This window comes from Mesoplodon mirus (assembly GCF_964341445.2).
Source record: "Mesoplodon mirus genome assembly, chromosome: 5".
NCBI lineage: Eukaryota > Metazoa > Chordata > Mammalia > Artiodactyla > Ziphiidae > Mesoplodon > Mesoplodon mirus.
The window spans coordinates 12,156,614-12,172,113 of record NC_138980.1 but is presented as its reverse complement, the minus strand read 5'-3'; the positions used below and the strand labels follow the sequence as shown (position 1 = coordinate 12,172,113).

The following is a 15,500-nucleotide window of genomic DNA, read 5'->3' as shown; positions in this document are numbered from 1 at the left end:
TTACAAAGGAGTCTGGGTTTCACATAATCCAGAAATTCTGATTATGTTGACCAGGGCCAGGCCTTGGAATCTGCATTTGAGTAACTCTCTTAGGAAGTTCAGATGCATGTGGTTGACCAATCATGCTGCCTTGGGAGAAGAACAGAGCTCCTTGGCCAAAGTTCAGAAAAAAACACTGCTGGGACTTCCCTGTTGTCACAGTGGTTAAGAATCCACCTGCCAATGCAGGGAACATGGGTGTGAGCCCTGGTCCGGGAAGATCCCACGTGCCGCGGAGCAACTAAACCAGTGAGCCACAACTACTGAGCCTGCGCGCCTAGAGCCTGCGCTCTGCAACAAGAGAAGCCACTGCAATGAGAAGCCCGCGCACCGCAACGAAGAGTAGTCCCTGCTCGCCGCAACTAGAGAAAGCCCAGGTGCACAGCAATGAAGACCCAATGCAGCCAAAAATAAATAAATAAATTTATTTTTTTAAAAAAGAAAGAAAAAGTACTGCTTCCCAGTGTTCATAGCAGCGCTATTTACAATTGCCAAGGTATGGCAACCTAAGTATCCATCAGCAGAGGAATGGACACAGAAAATATGGTCTACGTGTACAATGGAATACTACTCGGCCATAAAAAAGAATGAAACTTTGCCATTTGCAGCAACATGGATGGACTTGGAGGGCATTATGCTACGTGAAGTATGTCAGACAGAGAAAGGCAAATGCTGTATGATATCACTTATATGTGGAATCAAAAGAATACATCAAACCAGGGAATAAAACAGAAAGAATCAGACTCAACAGACACAGAAAACAAACTACAGGTTACCAGTGGGGAGAGGGAAGGAGAAAGGCACAATATAGGGGTTGGGGATTAAAAACAAAGGGGGGGTTATTATGAGATTGTATGAAATCACGTGTGTGAAACTTTTGAAAATTGTGAAGCACTACAGAAGTTAAAGAATCTTTCATTCAAAAAAAAAAGCTAAAAACAAGAAAATACAGTTGTTGCCACTACAGTGAGTGCCAGGATCTCCGGACTTGAATTAAGAAAACCTGGTTGAAGAGGTAGGGCAGTGATCACTATAGATGGATCCCACTTAAAGGTAAAAGCAAACCGTTTTTCTGACTACAGAACCTTTAAATTCTATAGCTGGATCTTTGGTGTCATTTACAAGACCTATTATTTTCTAATACAGCGTCCTCTTTATTTCCCTAATCTGTAAGTATTTTGTTCATGTCCGTATTATGTGTCCATAAACTCTATGAGGAACGATGTCTGTCTTTGGTCACTGCTGAACCCTCTTCTTAGCACAGTTCCCACCAGGAAACAAACACGCAAAGGTAATGGCATTCTTTGTTTTCGATTCTACCCAACACGCAACAGAAGTGGAAGGTAATTTGTGCATGGCTAGAGCCACTTCAGATCTGAGATGACCCAATTGACTTCTAGGGAACCCACACAAACACCCCCTGAAGGATGTGCCACTGGGCAAGCAGGAAGGCTGCCATCCAAGACCACATGCCATTCAGACACCAAAGCGTCCGAAGGGAATTTGATTCCTGCTAAGTCTTTCATGCCAAAGTAACAAGAGATGGGGCTACCTTGAGCACAACAGTCTATAAGGAGGGTGAAACAAAGATGCTGATCACCACCAGGACAGGGGAATGTGGTCTAGGAAAGTGATCCTTGGAGGAATTTTGAAAAACTGACTGTACTCAGAAAAAGAGCTCACTCACAGTGCTCACTGAGAGAGGGACATCTCCGAAAACAGAAGCAGAGCCAACAGAAAGGTCTAGCTGGGCAGACAGACCCTGAGCAACTGAGCGAAGCTGCTACTCAAGGAACCACAGTAGTGAAAGGAGCTATGGTCTGAATTACCAGAACAAATTCAGTATTGCTCTCCTTGACAGCCTAGCCTAGCCTGGCCTTCAGGGTGCATTGTGGCAGCAGAGAAAGTGGCATCCCAGTTCTGCCACTTATTAGCTGTGCCATCACTGGCAAGTTCTCAACTGCCTGAGCCTCAGTTTCCCCAGCAGCAGAATGGAGATGGTAACGGTTCTCAGCTCGCAGGGTTGCTAGGAGAATTAAATTGGAAAATGCACTCAAAGCACTCAGCTCAGATCTTTGCACTATCTAGAGTCTCAGCAAGTGTTGGCTATGATGAGTTCTTATCCACCGGCCACGATCTACATGGTGACAACGTCTGCATTCCCCACTCCCTTGGAGTCTCGAGGACTCAAGACGTGTGCATGAAATCCAGACCGAGATCTGCTGGGGACAGACAGCAGCTGCCCACCCCCCAGGCCTACAACTCCAAAGTAGCTTAGACCAATGTATTTAAAAGCATTACTCCTGCAATGCGAGTTGAAAGATTTTCACGTTAAGGCAAAGATGAGCCCAAATCAATTTGATACTTAACACATCAGGAAAGAAATAGCAAGACAGATCTAGAAGAGGGGAAATTACCAAACTGCAAGGTGCCTGACATCCCTCAAATATCTCCTTCCCCCCCACCCAGCCCATAGCTATTTTTTAATACTTCCTGAATCATCTTCAGTTTTCCATGTGGAACTGTGTAACTCTTAAATTTTAAAGCCCGTTACAAGGTACTTTCGCATAATCTCATTCAAACTCTACAAGCATTTTGAGGAAGGGAGGTATTTACCTACAGTCGTGGTTCTCCAATGGGGCTGTATTCCAGAGTCAACTGGGGAGATTCTAGAAATCCCATGCCCAGGCCATACCCCAGACCAATGAAACCAGATTCTCTGGGAGTGGGGCAGGCATGGGTATTTTTAGCACTCCCCCTCTGCTGAGTCCGATGTGCAACTGAACTTGAGAATCACTGACTGATCCTATTGACCCCGAGATCCAGACACAGACTCCTATACTCCATTGTGGAAAGGAGACCAAGGGTCATTATTCCCCCATCATAGAGCAATGAAGACTAGGGCTCGGGAAGGCCAAGGGACTTGCTGCTAGGAGGAAGGGCCAGAAACAGAATCCAAAACTCCCAACTGGGGAGCAGCCATTTCCTGGCTTGGTGCAGTCCTACTGTGTGCCAGCCACTGAGCTGCCTATTAACAAGAATGGAGAGGATGCGGGTAGTCACGCTGTCCTACGACAGCATAAGGTGTCATGGAGCCCAGGCGAGGGAGATGGGGAAGGCCTTTTTACACTTCATTTGTGAGCTGAATCTTGGTGCAAAGATGTTAAGTGATGGTGAGGCCTGGTGAAAGAAGTGCGGAGGTCCCGCCTGGACAATAAGGGTTTGGGGATTGATCATAAAGTGTTCTCAAGCCAATGAAAACCATTTCAACGGGCTGCATCGACCTGGGCTTGGAAGGCTCTTCAAACCTGGCCGGTTTTTACCTGCGACCACTCACAAAATACCTTACGTCATTCTAGCTGCAAACATTTGGCCAGTAGTTCCCAGACTTGAGAGGGCAGCAGAGTCACCTGGGATGCTCCTTAAAAGACAGCTCTCAAGGCTCCACCCCCCAGAGTGTCTGATTAGTAGGTCTGAGGTGGGACAGGAGAGTCTGCAGGTCTAACCACTTCCCAGGTGAAGCTGATGTCCTGGTTTGGGACCACATTTTGAGAACCACTCAGGCCTGGTGACCAGTTAGGGGGCTGAAGAAACACCCAGGGTCCTCCACCTGCGGCCAGCAAATATTTGTTTTATATCAGCAGTGGAAATAAACCACTCAGGTTGGTTTGAAATTTTTTGAGCTATTAAGATACCGCTTAGTAGTCCCGTCTAGCAAAAGTCTTTGTTGTCTGGGAAGATGTGTATCTGCTTAAGTATGATCCATTTTTCCAGAGAAATGAGAAGAAAGAGGTTTATATCCAAAAAAATTCTGGTGCTCAAAATATATGAACTGAGCAGAAACTACAGAACTATAGATGAAGCTATCAAGGAGGCCTTAATCTGTCGTTAGAACTGTCCAGACAGTGGAACTTAAATATAATGAGAGACCTCGAATTTCACTGTGGCTTACAAGGTAGTTTCTAATTTATTCCCATTTTGCCAGTGAAGAAACAGGGTCAGGAGGCTTTAAGTAGCTTAAACAAAGTCACAGAACTAGCCAGTGACAAGGCTGAGGATGTACAATCCAAGTCATGGTCAAGGGGAACAAGGCCTCCCCAGAGGGCTGTTGTGAGGATTCTGAGAGGAGGGGCTTGCCTCTTGGCCACACCTCACCTGCACTTCCTAGACTCGAAGTAAGACTGGGTTGGGGTGAAGGAGCCCAGCACCCCTTCCTCTGAAGAGCGGACTCGGCACAGGTCTCCTGGCTCAGCATCAGGGAGAAACAGGGAAGACGCGTGCCCTCTGTTCCTCTCTGTGACCATGGATACACAACTCCACACATTCTAATGTAAAGAGAATTTCCTTCTGGCTTCTGGGATCTGCTCAGACCTCCTGCTTCCCCGTCCTTTACTTTACAATGCGGGAGCAAACCCGACTGGATTTTGCCACCAGTCAGGCTCTGGGTCAGCAAAAGAACTAGAACAAAATTGCTCACAGCAATCATGGCAAGGCAGTTAAACAGTGCTTGCTCCTAAAGTCACTTCCTTTAGCTTGCTTAGCATAACAGGGAGGGCCAAGTTACCTCACCTGCCTTCTTCAGTTCCCTGTCTGTAAAACAGCGATGAGAGGGTTTCCCCCCAACTCCCCTACCCCACCCTAACCCCCAATCCTCCCAGGTTATTGCGAGGATTCAATAAATCAACTGTTAGCGGTCTGCAAAGCAACAGGGCACAAACCAGCAGCATCGTGCGCTGGAAACACCAACTTCCAAGCCCCACGGCAGCCCTACTGACACAAACTGGGTGTGTGGGTGGGAGTGAGGGGGTGGGACCGGGCTTAACAAATCCTCCACGTGATTCTGACGCTTCCCCAAGTTTGAGAATCACTGCTCTAGAATGTAAGCTCCATGAGGGCAGGATTTTTGATGGCTCAATCACTGCCAAATCCCTAGTGCTGGAACAATGCCTGGCATATTACAGACACTCTATTCATTTACGGGCAGTCAATAAATATTTCTAAGTTGAGTCCAGATGAAACAGGAGAGGAAATAAACCAAGGTTCAGAGAGCCTGGCATTTCTATTTGCACAGTTTGATGACTGTCTCTCACTAATTTGTAGTAAATGTTATGAGTTGGAGACTGTCTTACGTCACCCTTGCATTCCCAGCACTTAGCCCGGTGCCCAGCTCATCCTAACAGGCTCTGGGTAACACCCTAGGGAAGGCGCAAAGGTCTCTCAGATCCAAAGCCCAAGTTCACACAGCAACTACCAACAGGTGTTCTAGACAGGGCCATCCCTCCAGCCTCCTAAGATGGGTCAAAGAATTCTAGCAAATACCAAGCCCCCAGTCAGAATGTAATTTATCTGTGTAACTGTTTGCCCATCTGCCTTGCCCGAGGGTACACCCCATTGTAGCAGGGACTTTGCTCTGATCCTTGGTTAGGGCAACGGAGCCTGAAGCCCGGTAGGCACTCAATAAATACCTGCTGAATGAATGGCCAACCCCTGGCTGGGTGGGACACGATAAACACCAATGCCCTTCTGCACCACCTCCATGCTAAAATCAGCAGGTTCTCAAACAGCTCTCCAACAGGGCACAGGGAAGCACGAGTGAAGGGCCAGGATAGCAGAGCAGTTACCAGTGAACTCCAGAGACCTCCAGTGCCCACAGCAGCTGTTTTCACTCAGCCGTGACCACTGCAACCCATTATCCCTGCTTCACACACTGCCCTGGTGCCAGCTCCCTGGCAAGGGTCACTTTACTTCAGAAATTCCGCACAAGGGCTTGCCTCTGATAAGACGAGGGGGAAAAGAATTTATTGGTTTATTTACACAATGAGTGCCCCAAGGTGGTTTGCAAACTCTGATGTCAAAGCGGCTCAGGTGAGCCCTGCTGAAGCAGGAAAAAACTTGAGTTGGCCAGGAAGGGACAATGGTTCTCGTTTCTCTACCAAGGCAAAGAAGGGTAAACTAGCCTAACTAGTCTCAGCTCCCATTTGAAAGCCTGGTGTGTACCAGGCACTGGGTAAGACCCACCATGTCTGACGTCCTTTCATCTCCCCACAACCCTCGGGGGTAGGTAGGTCCTACGCTTACCTGTGTTTTACACAGCAGAGAAGGGACTTGTTCAAGGTGACTTACTATATGTAAATGACAGAGACAGGACTTGGTGTCCTCTGGAGATTGTTATGAAGGCCTTATCTACTGCAGGGAACAGTGTGGTAGGTCAAACCAAAGTTCGGCTGGAACCACACAAACATTTTCCTCCACAGTGAGCAAGGTATATATGCTGATAGATGTGTTGTTCATGTCTCTGTAGTTACAAAGGTCCCTTTGCCTTTGCTCCCTTCCCTTCCTCTCTCCAAATTCACTGAAAAAGACTGCAGTGGTGCAAAGAGTAAGGCTTTGAAATCAGACGGACCTAGATTCGGATTCCAACTCTGCCCCTTTCTACCTCTGTGACCTTGAGTTTGTCACTTGAGTTCTTAACCTCAGTTTCCTCATCTGCAAAATGCCAGAAAAATACCATGAGCAACAAACTGTGTTTGGCCCATGCCAGCTACTGGATAAAGATGACTAAATGTAACTATTAGCATCATGATCACCAGAGGCCAGTTATGGTCCTCACTGTTAGTGATACAAATGCACGTGTAAGAAATTCCTGGACTACACAACGCCATGTTCAGAGAGCCCTAACTATCCAAGAAAAGCCACGACAGATGCAGGATTGGAAGGCTGTCCCAGGGTCATCTCATCCTAGCAGCCACCTGATGCCTGGATCTTGATACTTTATCCGTCCAAGTCAGGTATCAGTCAGTGGATCCTAAGGGCATCCCAGAGACAAATCAAACAAGTAACCGCCACTGGGCGGGGAGGAAGCCAGCGTGGGGACAGCCTGGCTGCCACCAAACCAAGCCCAGCAACAGCAGGCAGCCGGCTGGGGAAAGTCAGCAGCTGCCGTTGGCCTGGTGTCCTGGCTGCCAGAGAGTGATGAATGGATCAGGGGAAGAAAAAAGCCAACAAAGGTGTCCCTAATCTTGATGCAGCTTCATTTTTTTTTTTTTTTTTCTGGCCGACCATTGAACGAGAACTTCAGCCTCGGTCCTTTTTCTTTGGCAGACATTTGAAACGGAAAGATCCCATTTCTCTCCAATGGTGAGATGTCATGGGTAGAAGCACTGAAGAGGCAATGGGGGTGGAGGTAACCCACTGCACTTGTCCTTTTCTTCCCTCCTCCCTGCTCTCTCTACTCCACTCCCTCTCCCCTGTCTAGCATCTTTACAGAATGTTCCACGTTCCCCCCACACAACAACAGTGAACGCCCCCCTTTATTTTGGCAGGAGCTTTTCTGCTCAGGAGCCGGAGGCTTAATGGCCCGCTGGTGAAGGTTAAATAACAAAATGCCACTGTATCCAGTTTCTGAGTGTTCTCTTCTTTTATCTCACTCTGAAACAGGGATTCAGGGCTGCCGAGAAGCTTGTCAGTAGCAGTAACTAGAGCCTCTACCTGTTCCACCTAAAGGTGTGTGGCCCACTGGCCTCTCCGTGCTGGGAGAGGCACGGCATGCATTTTTCACCCAGACTCAGCCCCGATCCAGCCCTCAGCCCTGTCCAAGTGGAAGTACTAGGAGATGCTACCCAGGCCATTTCTCCAAGAGGAGTGGGTTTCTCTTATCCAGGGTCCCTCGCTGAGCCAGGGGTAGATCCCCATAGCCTGGAGGCAGACGTGGCTGGAGACACTCAGCACAGACAGCTGACTGCAGTGAAGTTGGCACCCCCTGCAAATGCTGCCAAAACCTGACCGAGGCTTCCTGCATCCAGAGAGTTCTGCAGCAGCATGCCGGCCACCTTCCAACTCCCACTTATTCTAGCCTCGTCTCTCCTTATGTGCACCTGAGCTTGGCGTTCCAACCTTCCCAGTAACCAAGGCAACCTGATTCGCTTCTCTTCAAAAGGGCAGTGTTGCACAGCTCCCAGGGATCCCAGGGGAGTGGGGAATCAGGTCAGTTTGGCGAGGCCAAAAGCGGGAGGGGTGGTGACAGGGAGGCGCTGCCTTGGCTACTAAGTCCCTGGCCTTTGGGAGCATTTACCCAAGAGACTTGGGAACGACTTTGAACTCTCTCAACACACCGCATCCTTCAGAGTTTCTCTGCCTCCTTCTCTGTTCTTTCCCTCCCTCCCTCCCTCCCAGAGCTCTGGTTAGCTGGCTGCTCCCGGAAGGTAGACTTTGTGCCCGATAGTCTCCTAAGCTGCCATGTGGATCTCACTGGCTTCTCTGATTAAGCCTCCTTGGCAACGTCTTTCCCGGAGATCCACAGCAGGTTCGCCTCATTTTAGGAGTAAATGGTAACTTTCCAGCCCAGCTTGTCAACAGGGCATCTGAAGCCCTGAAATGGCAATAGCTAGGTGTGGATTCAGAAGTTCAGCCAGCTGGGCCCCAATCCTGGGTGCATCACCTACTGGTGGTGACCTTGAGCAAATATAAATTCTTAACCTTTCTAAATTGCTGTTTCCTTATCTGAGGATGGAGAAAATAACAGTACTTACCTTATATGGTTGGCAAAAGGATTAAATGAGATCATAATATAAAACACTTGGTGCGCAGCACAGAATACATATTAGGAGACTTAGCATTTATTATTATTTTATTCATTTGTGGGTTCCAATGCCTCTTACTTCTTCCTGTTAGCTAGACTAGTGCTTTTTAACCTTATTTCTTTCTTAATGAATAACGTAAGATATTCTTGTGCATTGCAGACTCCCATGAAATGTGTAGATCATAAATTCAAGCCTTGGAAGGAGAAGAAAAGCCCTCTAATAATTGTAAAGGCTCAAGCTAAAGGTATTAGTGGATCATTAAAAGCAGAAGCATGGAGAATAGAGGCTTTGGGTAAATTCCCTGGCAGGCTGGTTATAATTCTCACTTAAGAAAGCTTGTCAGAATGTAAATTGGTGGAAAGTGACATTAGTCCAATAATAACCTTAAATCTATTTAAATTGATTATAAAAACAGTAATGCACTTGCAATTGCTGGTACTTTAACTGGTCAACATATAACACTTTCTTATGACACGACTCAGAAATGATTGCAGTGCTATGAAAGAAACTTGCTAGTCTGCACAGTCAAAAAGGATTACAAAGAATAAACCACAAGCATAAAATATTCTCAAATTATTACCATGCATGAGAAGAAACTGGGTCTGATTTTTAGGGAAAAGTTTACATAAAAGAAAGAAGAAATGAGACCTCTACTAGAGACTCAAGGTTGACATTTGCTGTGTGACCTTGGGCAAGTCACCAGTCTCTGAGTCTGTTTCATCAGTGAAATGAGAGGGCTGGATTACATGACCAGAAAGGTCCATCCCAGCTGCAAACTGCTACAGAGCTGGATGGAGACTCAGTCTCCACTTGACTTAAGTATTTCCTAAGTACTTCCTAGTAAAAGCCAAAAGGTTTGGCATTCCCAAGTGTCTCCTGTATGTTAGGTTCTGTGCTAGCCGCCCTACGTGATTTAACTTATTTCATGCTCATAATGGCCCTTGACAGCTTATGCGCATCACCCCATCCTAGAGAAGACAAAATCAAGGCTCAGAGAGAATATGTAACTTGCCAAGGTCACTCAGGGAGCAAGATGCCAGGATTCAAAGACTCAACCTCTTTCCATTTTCTACACCACTCGCTGGATAGCCATGGCCTGGCCACACCAGAATGGCAGCAGGTAACTGAAATCATGCCTGTGCTGGCTCCATTCCCCAAGGCCAAATTCCTTAAGGCAGTGGAGCAGAGGTCTTAATTCAGCAACGGAGGCCAGGCAGCTGAGTGGTTAGAAATTTGGGTTCTGGAGTCGGCATGCCTGGCATTCCCATCTCAGCTCCTCAGAAGCTGAGTGGCTTTCCCCAAACTTAGCCCCCCTGAGGCTCCGGTTTCTCAGGCAGATAACCTATTCCCAGGGTTGTTAGGGGGATTAAAAGAAGTTATCCGTGTAAAGCTCTCAGCAGATTACCTGAATATAGTAAATGCTCAATCATTATGTCCTACCTAGCTAAACAGGAGGGCATACAAGTAGTGATGAGCAGCTTTGTGGTTTTTTTGTTTGTTTTTTTGTTTGCGGCACGCGGGCCTCTCACTGTTGTGGCCTCCCCCGTTGCGGAGCACAGGCTCCGGATGCGCAGGCTCAGCGGCCATGGCTCACGGGCCCAGCCGCTCCACGGCATGTGGGATCTTCCCGGACCGGGGCACGAACCCGTGTCCCCTGCATCGGCAGGCGGACTCTTAACCACTGCGCCACCAGGGAAGCCCCAGATGAGCAGTTTTTAAGTTAATCTCTGGCAGGGGTTATGAACCCGGGGTCTACAAACGCCCTGAAATTATGTGCCAAAAGCCGTGTTCATGCTTTTCTTCCGGAAACATCCTTAACCTTTGTCAGATTCTTATAAGGGTCTGTGACCAGAAGGAGATTAAGATCTTTTGCCTGCTGTAGACCCAACGTCTTACACTATGAATCATTCCTGAATTAACAGCGTTGGCAAAAATTCCTCCTCAAATCATGAGAGAAGTTGCTGGGTTCTCTCAACATGGCCTCCCAGACACGTGGGCCCCTAGCACTGATCACACAGCCCCAGAAACTGTGCCCACAGAGCTCCCAGGTGGTTCCTAGAAGGTCAGAAGACAAACCCCCCAATGAGCAGGAATTAGGCTTCAGGAACCTTCCCCGGCAGGGCCAGTTCCAACAATCCATTCTTCCTCGGAGAACAATCAATGTGTTTGTTGCTGCATACCTCTAAGTTAAATACACCCGGAAGGCTGGCTCTTTGCTGGAAGCTCCCAGAAGCACCCGGGGTTACTCTGCTAAAGACACGCTGCTCCACGGCCCAATCTGCAGCACCTGATTCCCCACAGACCTGTCACCTTCTCAGACCAGCCTTGCCTCGGGAGGAGGCCGTGGTGCCCTTGGAGCCTTTGGCCCAGTAGGCAGGGCCCAAGCTGCCCACTGGCCCCTCTCCGGTTGTTGGGACAACCGTCCTCAGGAATTTCGGCCTCCCCGTCTTCCCCTGGGTGAGAAGGGGAGAGAGCTGGCAACCCCCCCGGTGAAACGGGAAGCTGAAAACTGGATTCCCTACCCCCAGCAGCCTCCAAGCCCGACGGCACACAAAACAGCTCAGGCCCAGAGAGAGGAACGTGCCAGGACATTCTTCAGGGTTGGTAACCCAAGACGCTATTCTGTTCTCTGCGGCTAAGAAATCACTTTTCTGACTGAAGGACCATTTGACTGACTTCTTTTAAATTTAGGGGAATGGACAGGTGTATCTCCTTGATTCGGATAAGGAAAAAAACCAAGACAAACGGGCGCACATGTACACACACACACACACACACTCAAGGAGCAGAATCTTTTTTTTTTTTTTGATATTTTGTTTCATAGCATTAACCAGCTGCAGAGATGTAAATGCCTTGGCAGAATTTCTCTCCCCTAACCTCACCACCCCAAAGAAGCCTGGCGCTTTTCAGCCTTGTTAAATGTTCTCCTCCTCCTCCTCTCAGCCCCCTCACCCTCCTGCCTGCCGCCCCCCTCCCAATTCTGCCATGGAGTCAGGAGGGAGAAGGCGAGATCAAGCCCGAATCAGCGAAATCCTATCTGAGAACTGGCAGGGGGCTTAGAGACATCTCATCAACCTTCTTCTCTCACCGAAGGAGCACACTTGCACCTCAGAGAGGTCAAGCGATTTGCCTGAGGCCACACAGGTAGGACGAGAAGGCAAAACTCCCTTCTGGGGTGTGCAGGAGGGAATTCCAGGGAGTCAGAAGTGGATACCCTCTGCTCAGCTCTTTCCCCAAACTTTCAAAGTTGGCTCACCACAACAGTGAGCTCAGAACCCCTCAGCGCCCCAAGCTCAGGGGCCCTACCCCGGGCCGGTGCAGGTGGGATGACCAGGAGATATCAATACAAAGATGCAGCATTCAAACCAGTGGCCTACAAGGCGGAGAGAGTCAGCAGCTCCATGAAGTGCCAATATGTTTTTAATGCCTGCCAATCTGCCTAAAAACACAGGCTGCACAGCCCTGTTGCTGGAGCCGTGGACAGGCCCCAGGAGTGAACTCAAATATAATGGCACTGTGGTTTTCCCCCTCCACTGTATTTTTAAAGGTTCCCTAGTATTGGGGGCAAATAGATATTACTAGTTTCCCCTTTACGAAAGTGGCTAAAAAAATTCAAATTGGGTTGATTTAAAGTCAAATATTAAGTAAGCAATAACACAGGTGGATATAGCAAAAAAACGTGGTCCACATAATACTAAAATTTGGGAAATTATGCTCTAGTCAAGTCAGTATCCCACAGAAGCTATACTGCTTGCCCCCTTCCAAGGGTAAAAAATGACTGTTGTTTAAGAAGCTTTCTACAGCTGTGTTATCCTCTCAGCAGCCCAGAGAAGTTCCTAGATGCACGACCTGGGATGAGTTAGCCGTGTCCTCGACATTAAACTGCTAACAGCACACTGGACTGGGTAGCTGCTGGGACCTAAAATACAGGAGGACACAGAAACTTGAACTTGTGCCTGTATTAGGAGAGGACAAGGGACTGTCCAGTTCACCAACACAGCAACAGAGTCCCTGGGGCAACTGACCCTGAGTGGGGCATGGGGAAGGAAAGTGAGTAGGACCACAAGTGTGGAGGTTAGAACTTCAGAGCCGGTAAAAAACTCGGCATAAGGCAGAGGGGTGGAAAGATCAAAACACAAGCAAATCGCACCTCCAGGCCTCAAAGTTTGTCTCACGTTTGAAAGTGGGAGTTGGGCCTTGATCTTCTATGTCCCTTCCAACTTTGAAGAGTTCCACTGTCCCTTCCAACTTTGAAGAGCTCCACTGTTGGGCTTCTCTGGTGGCGCAATGGTCAAGAATCCGCCTGCCAATACAGGGGACACGGGTTCGAGCCCTGGTCGGAGAAGATCCTACATGCCACGGAGCCGCTAAGCCTGTGCGCCACAACTACTGAGCCTGCGCTCTAGAGCTCACGAGCCACAAGTACTGAGCCCACGCACCACAACTACTGAAGCCCGCGCGCCTAGAGCCCATGCTCCGCAACAAGAGAAGCCACTGCGATGAGAAGCCCACACGCACCGCAACGAAGAGTAGCCCCCGCTCGCGCCAACTAGAGAAAGCCCGCGCGCAGCAACAAATACCCAACGCAGCCAAAAATTTAAAAAAAAAAAAAAAAAGAGTTCCACTATTACTCCTTCCCTTCCAAGCAAATCATTTGTCTGACAAATAGGGTAACTGAGGCTCAGAGGTAAAAGCAGCTTGCCTACGGGACGCTCTCCAGCGTTAAAAATTTCTCTTCGGGATTAAATTGATGAGACATTCAGCATGGTACTGAACGTAGAGGAGGCACCCAGTAAATGTTGAATGAATGAACCAAAGTGCTCACAGAAACCACGAGGAATCTCAGCTCACATTTTCTTTCTGCTTTTTCTCAACCTTCACTTCGCTATACACCCCATCCTGGACTTCTGGAACCTCCATCCCAACCCCACAGGATGAAGGGTCCAAACAATTCACCTGCATTGCTTTACAGGCACCTGACACCCAAGGTCACAGCGACCAGGTGAAAATTCTGCGTTCCTGAGGCACTCTGACCACAGAGGTGACAGCAAAGCACAACAAAGCGGTCCCAGACGGTGGTCCTCCCCTCCCCCCAGGATATTCATGGGGAGGGGGTGCGTGTGTGCAAAGAAATGCCGAGCGGTCAAAACCAGGAGAAAGTCTGGAAGCTGAGAGTCACACACTCCACCTGCCTCAGCAAAAACAAATCCGGTGCTCCAGCCGGCCTGGTGCCCACCAAGGTCAGGACGCGCTGGTGCAGGGCTGAGAAGCCGCGGTCCCCAGAGGAAGGCAGGGAGGAGAAAGAGGGATGGGCAGGGCTTTGCGGAGGCCGCTCACCTCCATCTACATCCTAACAGCTTCCAAGTTGCCGTGAGATTCCTGGAGAACCGGTCTCCCCGATCAGACCTCCCCCGCTCCTTCCTTTCCTTCCCCCTCTCGGCCTCCAGGCCCCCAGACTGCTCCCGTGCTCCTCTCAGAGCCGCGGAGACACCTGTCAAAAACCACACTCCAGGCTGCCTTCCCCTGCACGCACGCAGGGTCCTTCCTCCAGCGGTCTCCCACTGAGTCCTGGGTGCCTGCCACCCGCCCCAAACCAGATGCTTCCCCATCCCCCCTCCTCCCCCACCCCGTGCTGGGGAAAGCCTTCCCGGGAAGCCCCAGCATCTCTCGTCTAGGTTGCTCCCCCAGCCCCCGCCCGACCCAACTAAGGGGAAGCGGGGGGCGGGGGGCGGGGCTAGAGCTTAAGGTCAAAACACCGGGCAGGTGCCGGCTGGGGCCTGAGTCCTCATCAGAGGAAGGCGGTGGTGGCAGCCTGGGCCAACTCACTTGGCCATCCCCTCCTCCCGGCAGCCCACCCGGGCGGGAGCGGCGGTCCAGAAGGGGATGAAGGTGGAGCGTGTGGGGTGCGGGAAACCGAAGAGGCTCGCCAAGCTCCTCGGCATCCCCTGCACAATCCCGGCTGGTGGCCCGTGGGGCAGGAGGGGGCCTCTCGGGGTCCTACCTGTCCCGCGGGTCGATCCAGCTGGTAGTGCGGCTCGTGTGGTCTATGTAGTAGACCTTGCCGTCGAAGTCGTGCGCCTCCTCCCAGCCGTCCGGCAGGGGCAGCTCCGGCCGGGGCATCTTCCCGAGCGCGGCCCGCGCTCCCCCATGCAGCTCCCGGCCGCCGCGGGGGCCCCCGGCTCAACGGCTCCGGCCGGCTCTTTTCGGCTCGGGCGGCCGCCGAGGCACCATGATCTGGGGAGTGGCGCCCGCGGACTGGGGGCCCTAGTGAGGGCCGGCCGGGGTGGCGGCGCTGTCCATGCGGCCCTGCGGCCCCGGCCCGGCGCCGCCCTCTCCTCCCGCCGCCGGCCCTCTCACGCTGCCATGTGCGTCCGCAGCGGCACGGTGCGGGCCCGGGTGCGCGCCCCGCCGGCGTGGCAGAGCGAGCCGAGCGCAGCTGCCGCCTGCCTTCCTCCGCGGCGCGCGGCGCCCTGCAGCTTCCACGCCGCCGCCCGCCGCCCGCCGCCCGCCGCCGCCTCTTCCTCCCCACAGCCGGGTGCTGTCCCTCCTCTCAGCTTCGCCGTTCAGCGATAGCTCGGCTTGCGACTTCTGCCTCCGCCAGGTGCGGCTCGGGCGGTGCAGGTAACCGCGCTGCCCCGGAAACGGGAGGCGGAGCACCGGGCGCCAGGGTTCCCGCGTCCCCTCCCCGCGCCCAGCGCAGCGAGGGCGGGTCCTAGGGCCCGAGACGCGCCCCCTCGTGGGACAGTCCCAACCGCCGGCTGCTCCTGCCGGAGGAATGGGAGCCCGCTCCTTACCTGGGTCCCTGACCCAGACTGGCGCCCCAGGAGGCTAGAGCAAGACCCGCTGTCCCTCTGCTTCCCAACGCTCCTGGCTCTCTCCACC

At 51.0% G+C, this 15,500-nt stretch overlaps 1 protein-coding gene across 2 annotated transcripts in view; it reads right to left on the bottom strand.

The window, feature by feature from the left end:
• WWC1 (WW and C2 domain containing 1) overlaps positions 1-15,221 on the bottom strand; it is a 148,686-nt gene extending 133,465 nt beyond the window's left edge. Inside the window, exon 1 of one of the 2 annotated variants that reach the window (XM_082622427.1) lies at positions 14,620-15,221. In XM_082622427.1, coding sequence (XP_082478553.1) covers positions 14,620-14,738 — 119 coding nt within the window. In that variant the 5' untranslated portion in view covers positions 14,739-15,221. The remainder of the gene's footprint in view (positions 1-14,619) is intronic. The other variant, XM_082622426.1, reaches the window with a different exon arrangement.
• Positions 15,222-15,500: the final 279 nt, after the last annotated feature.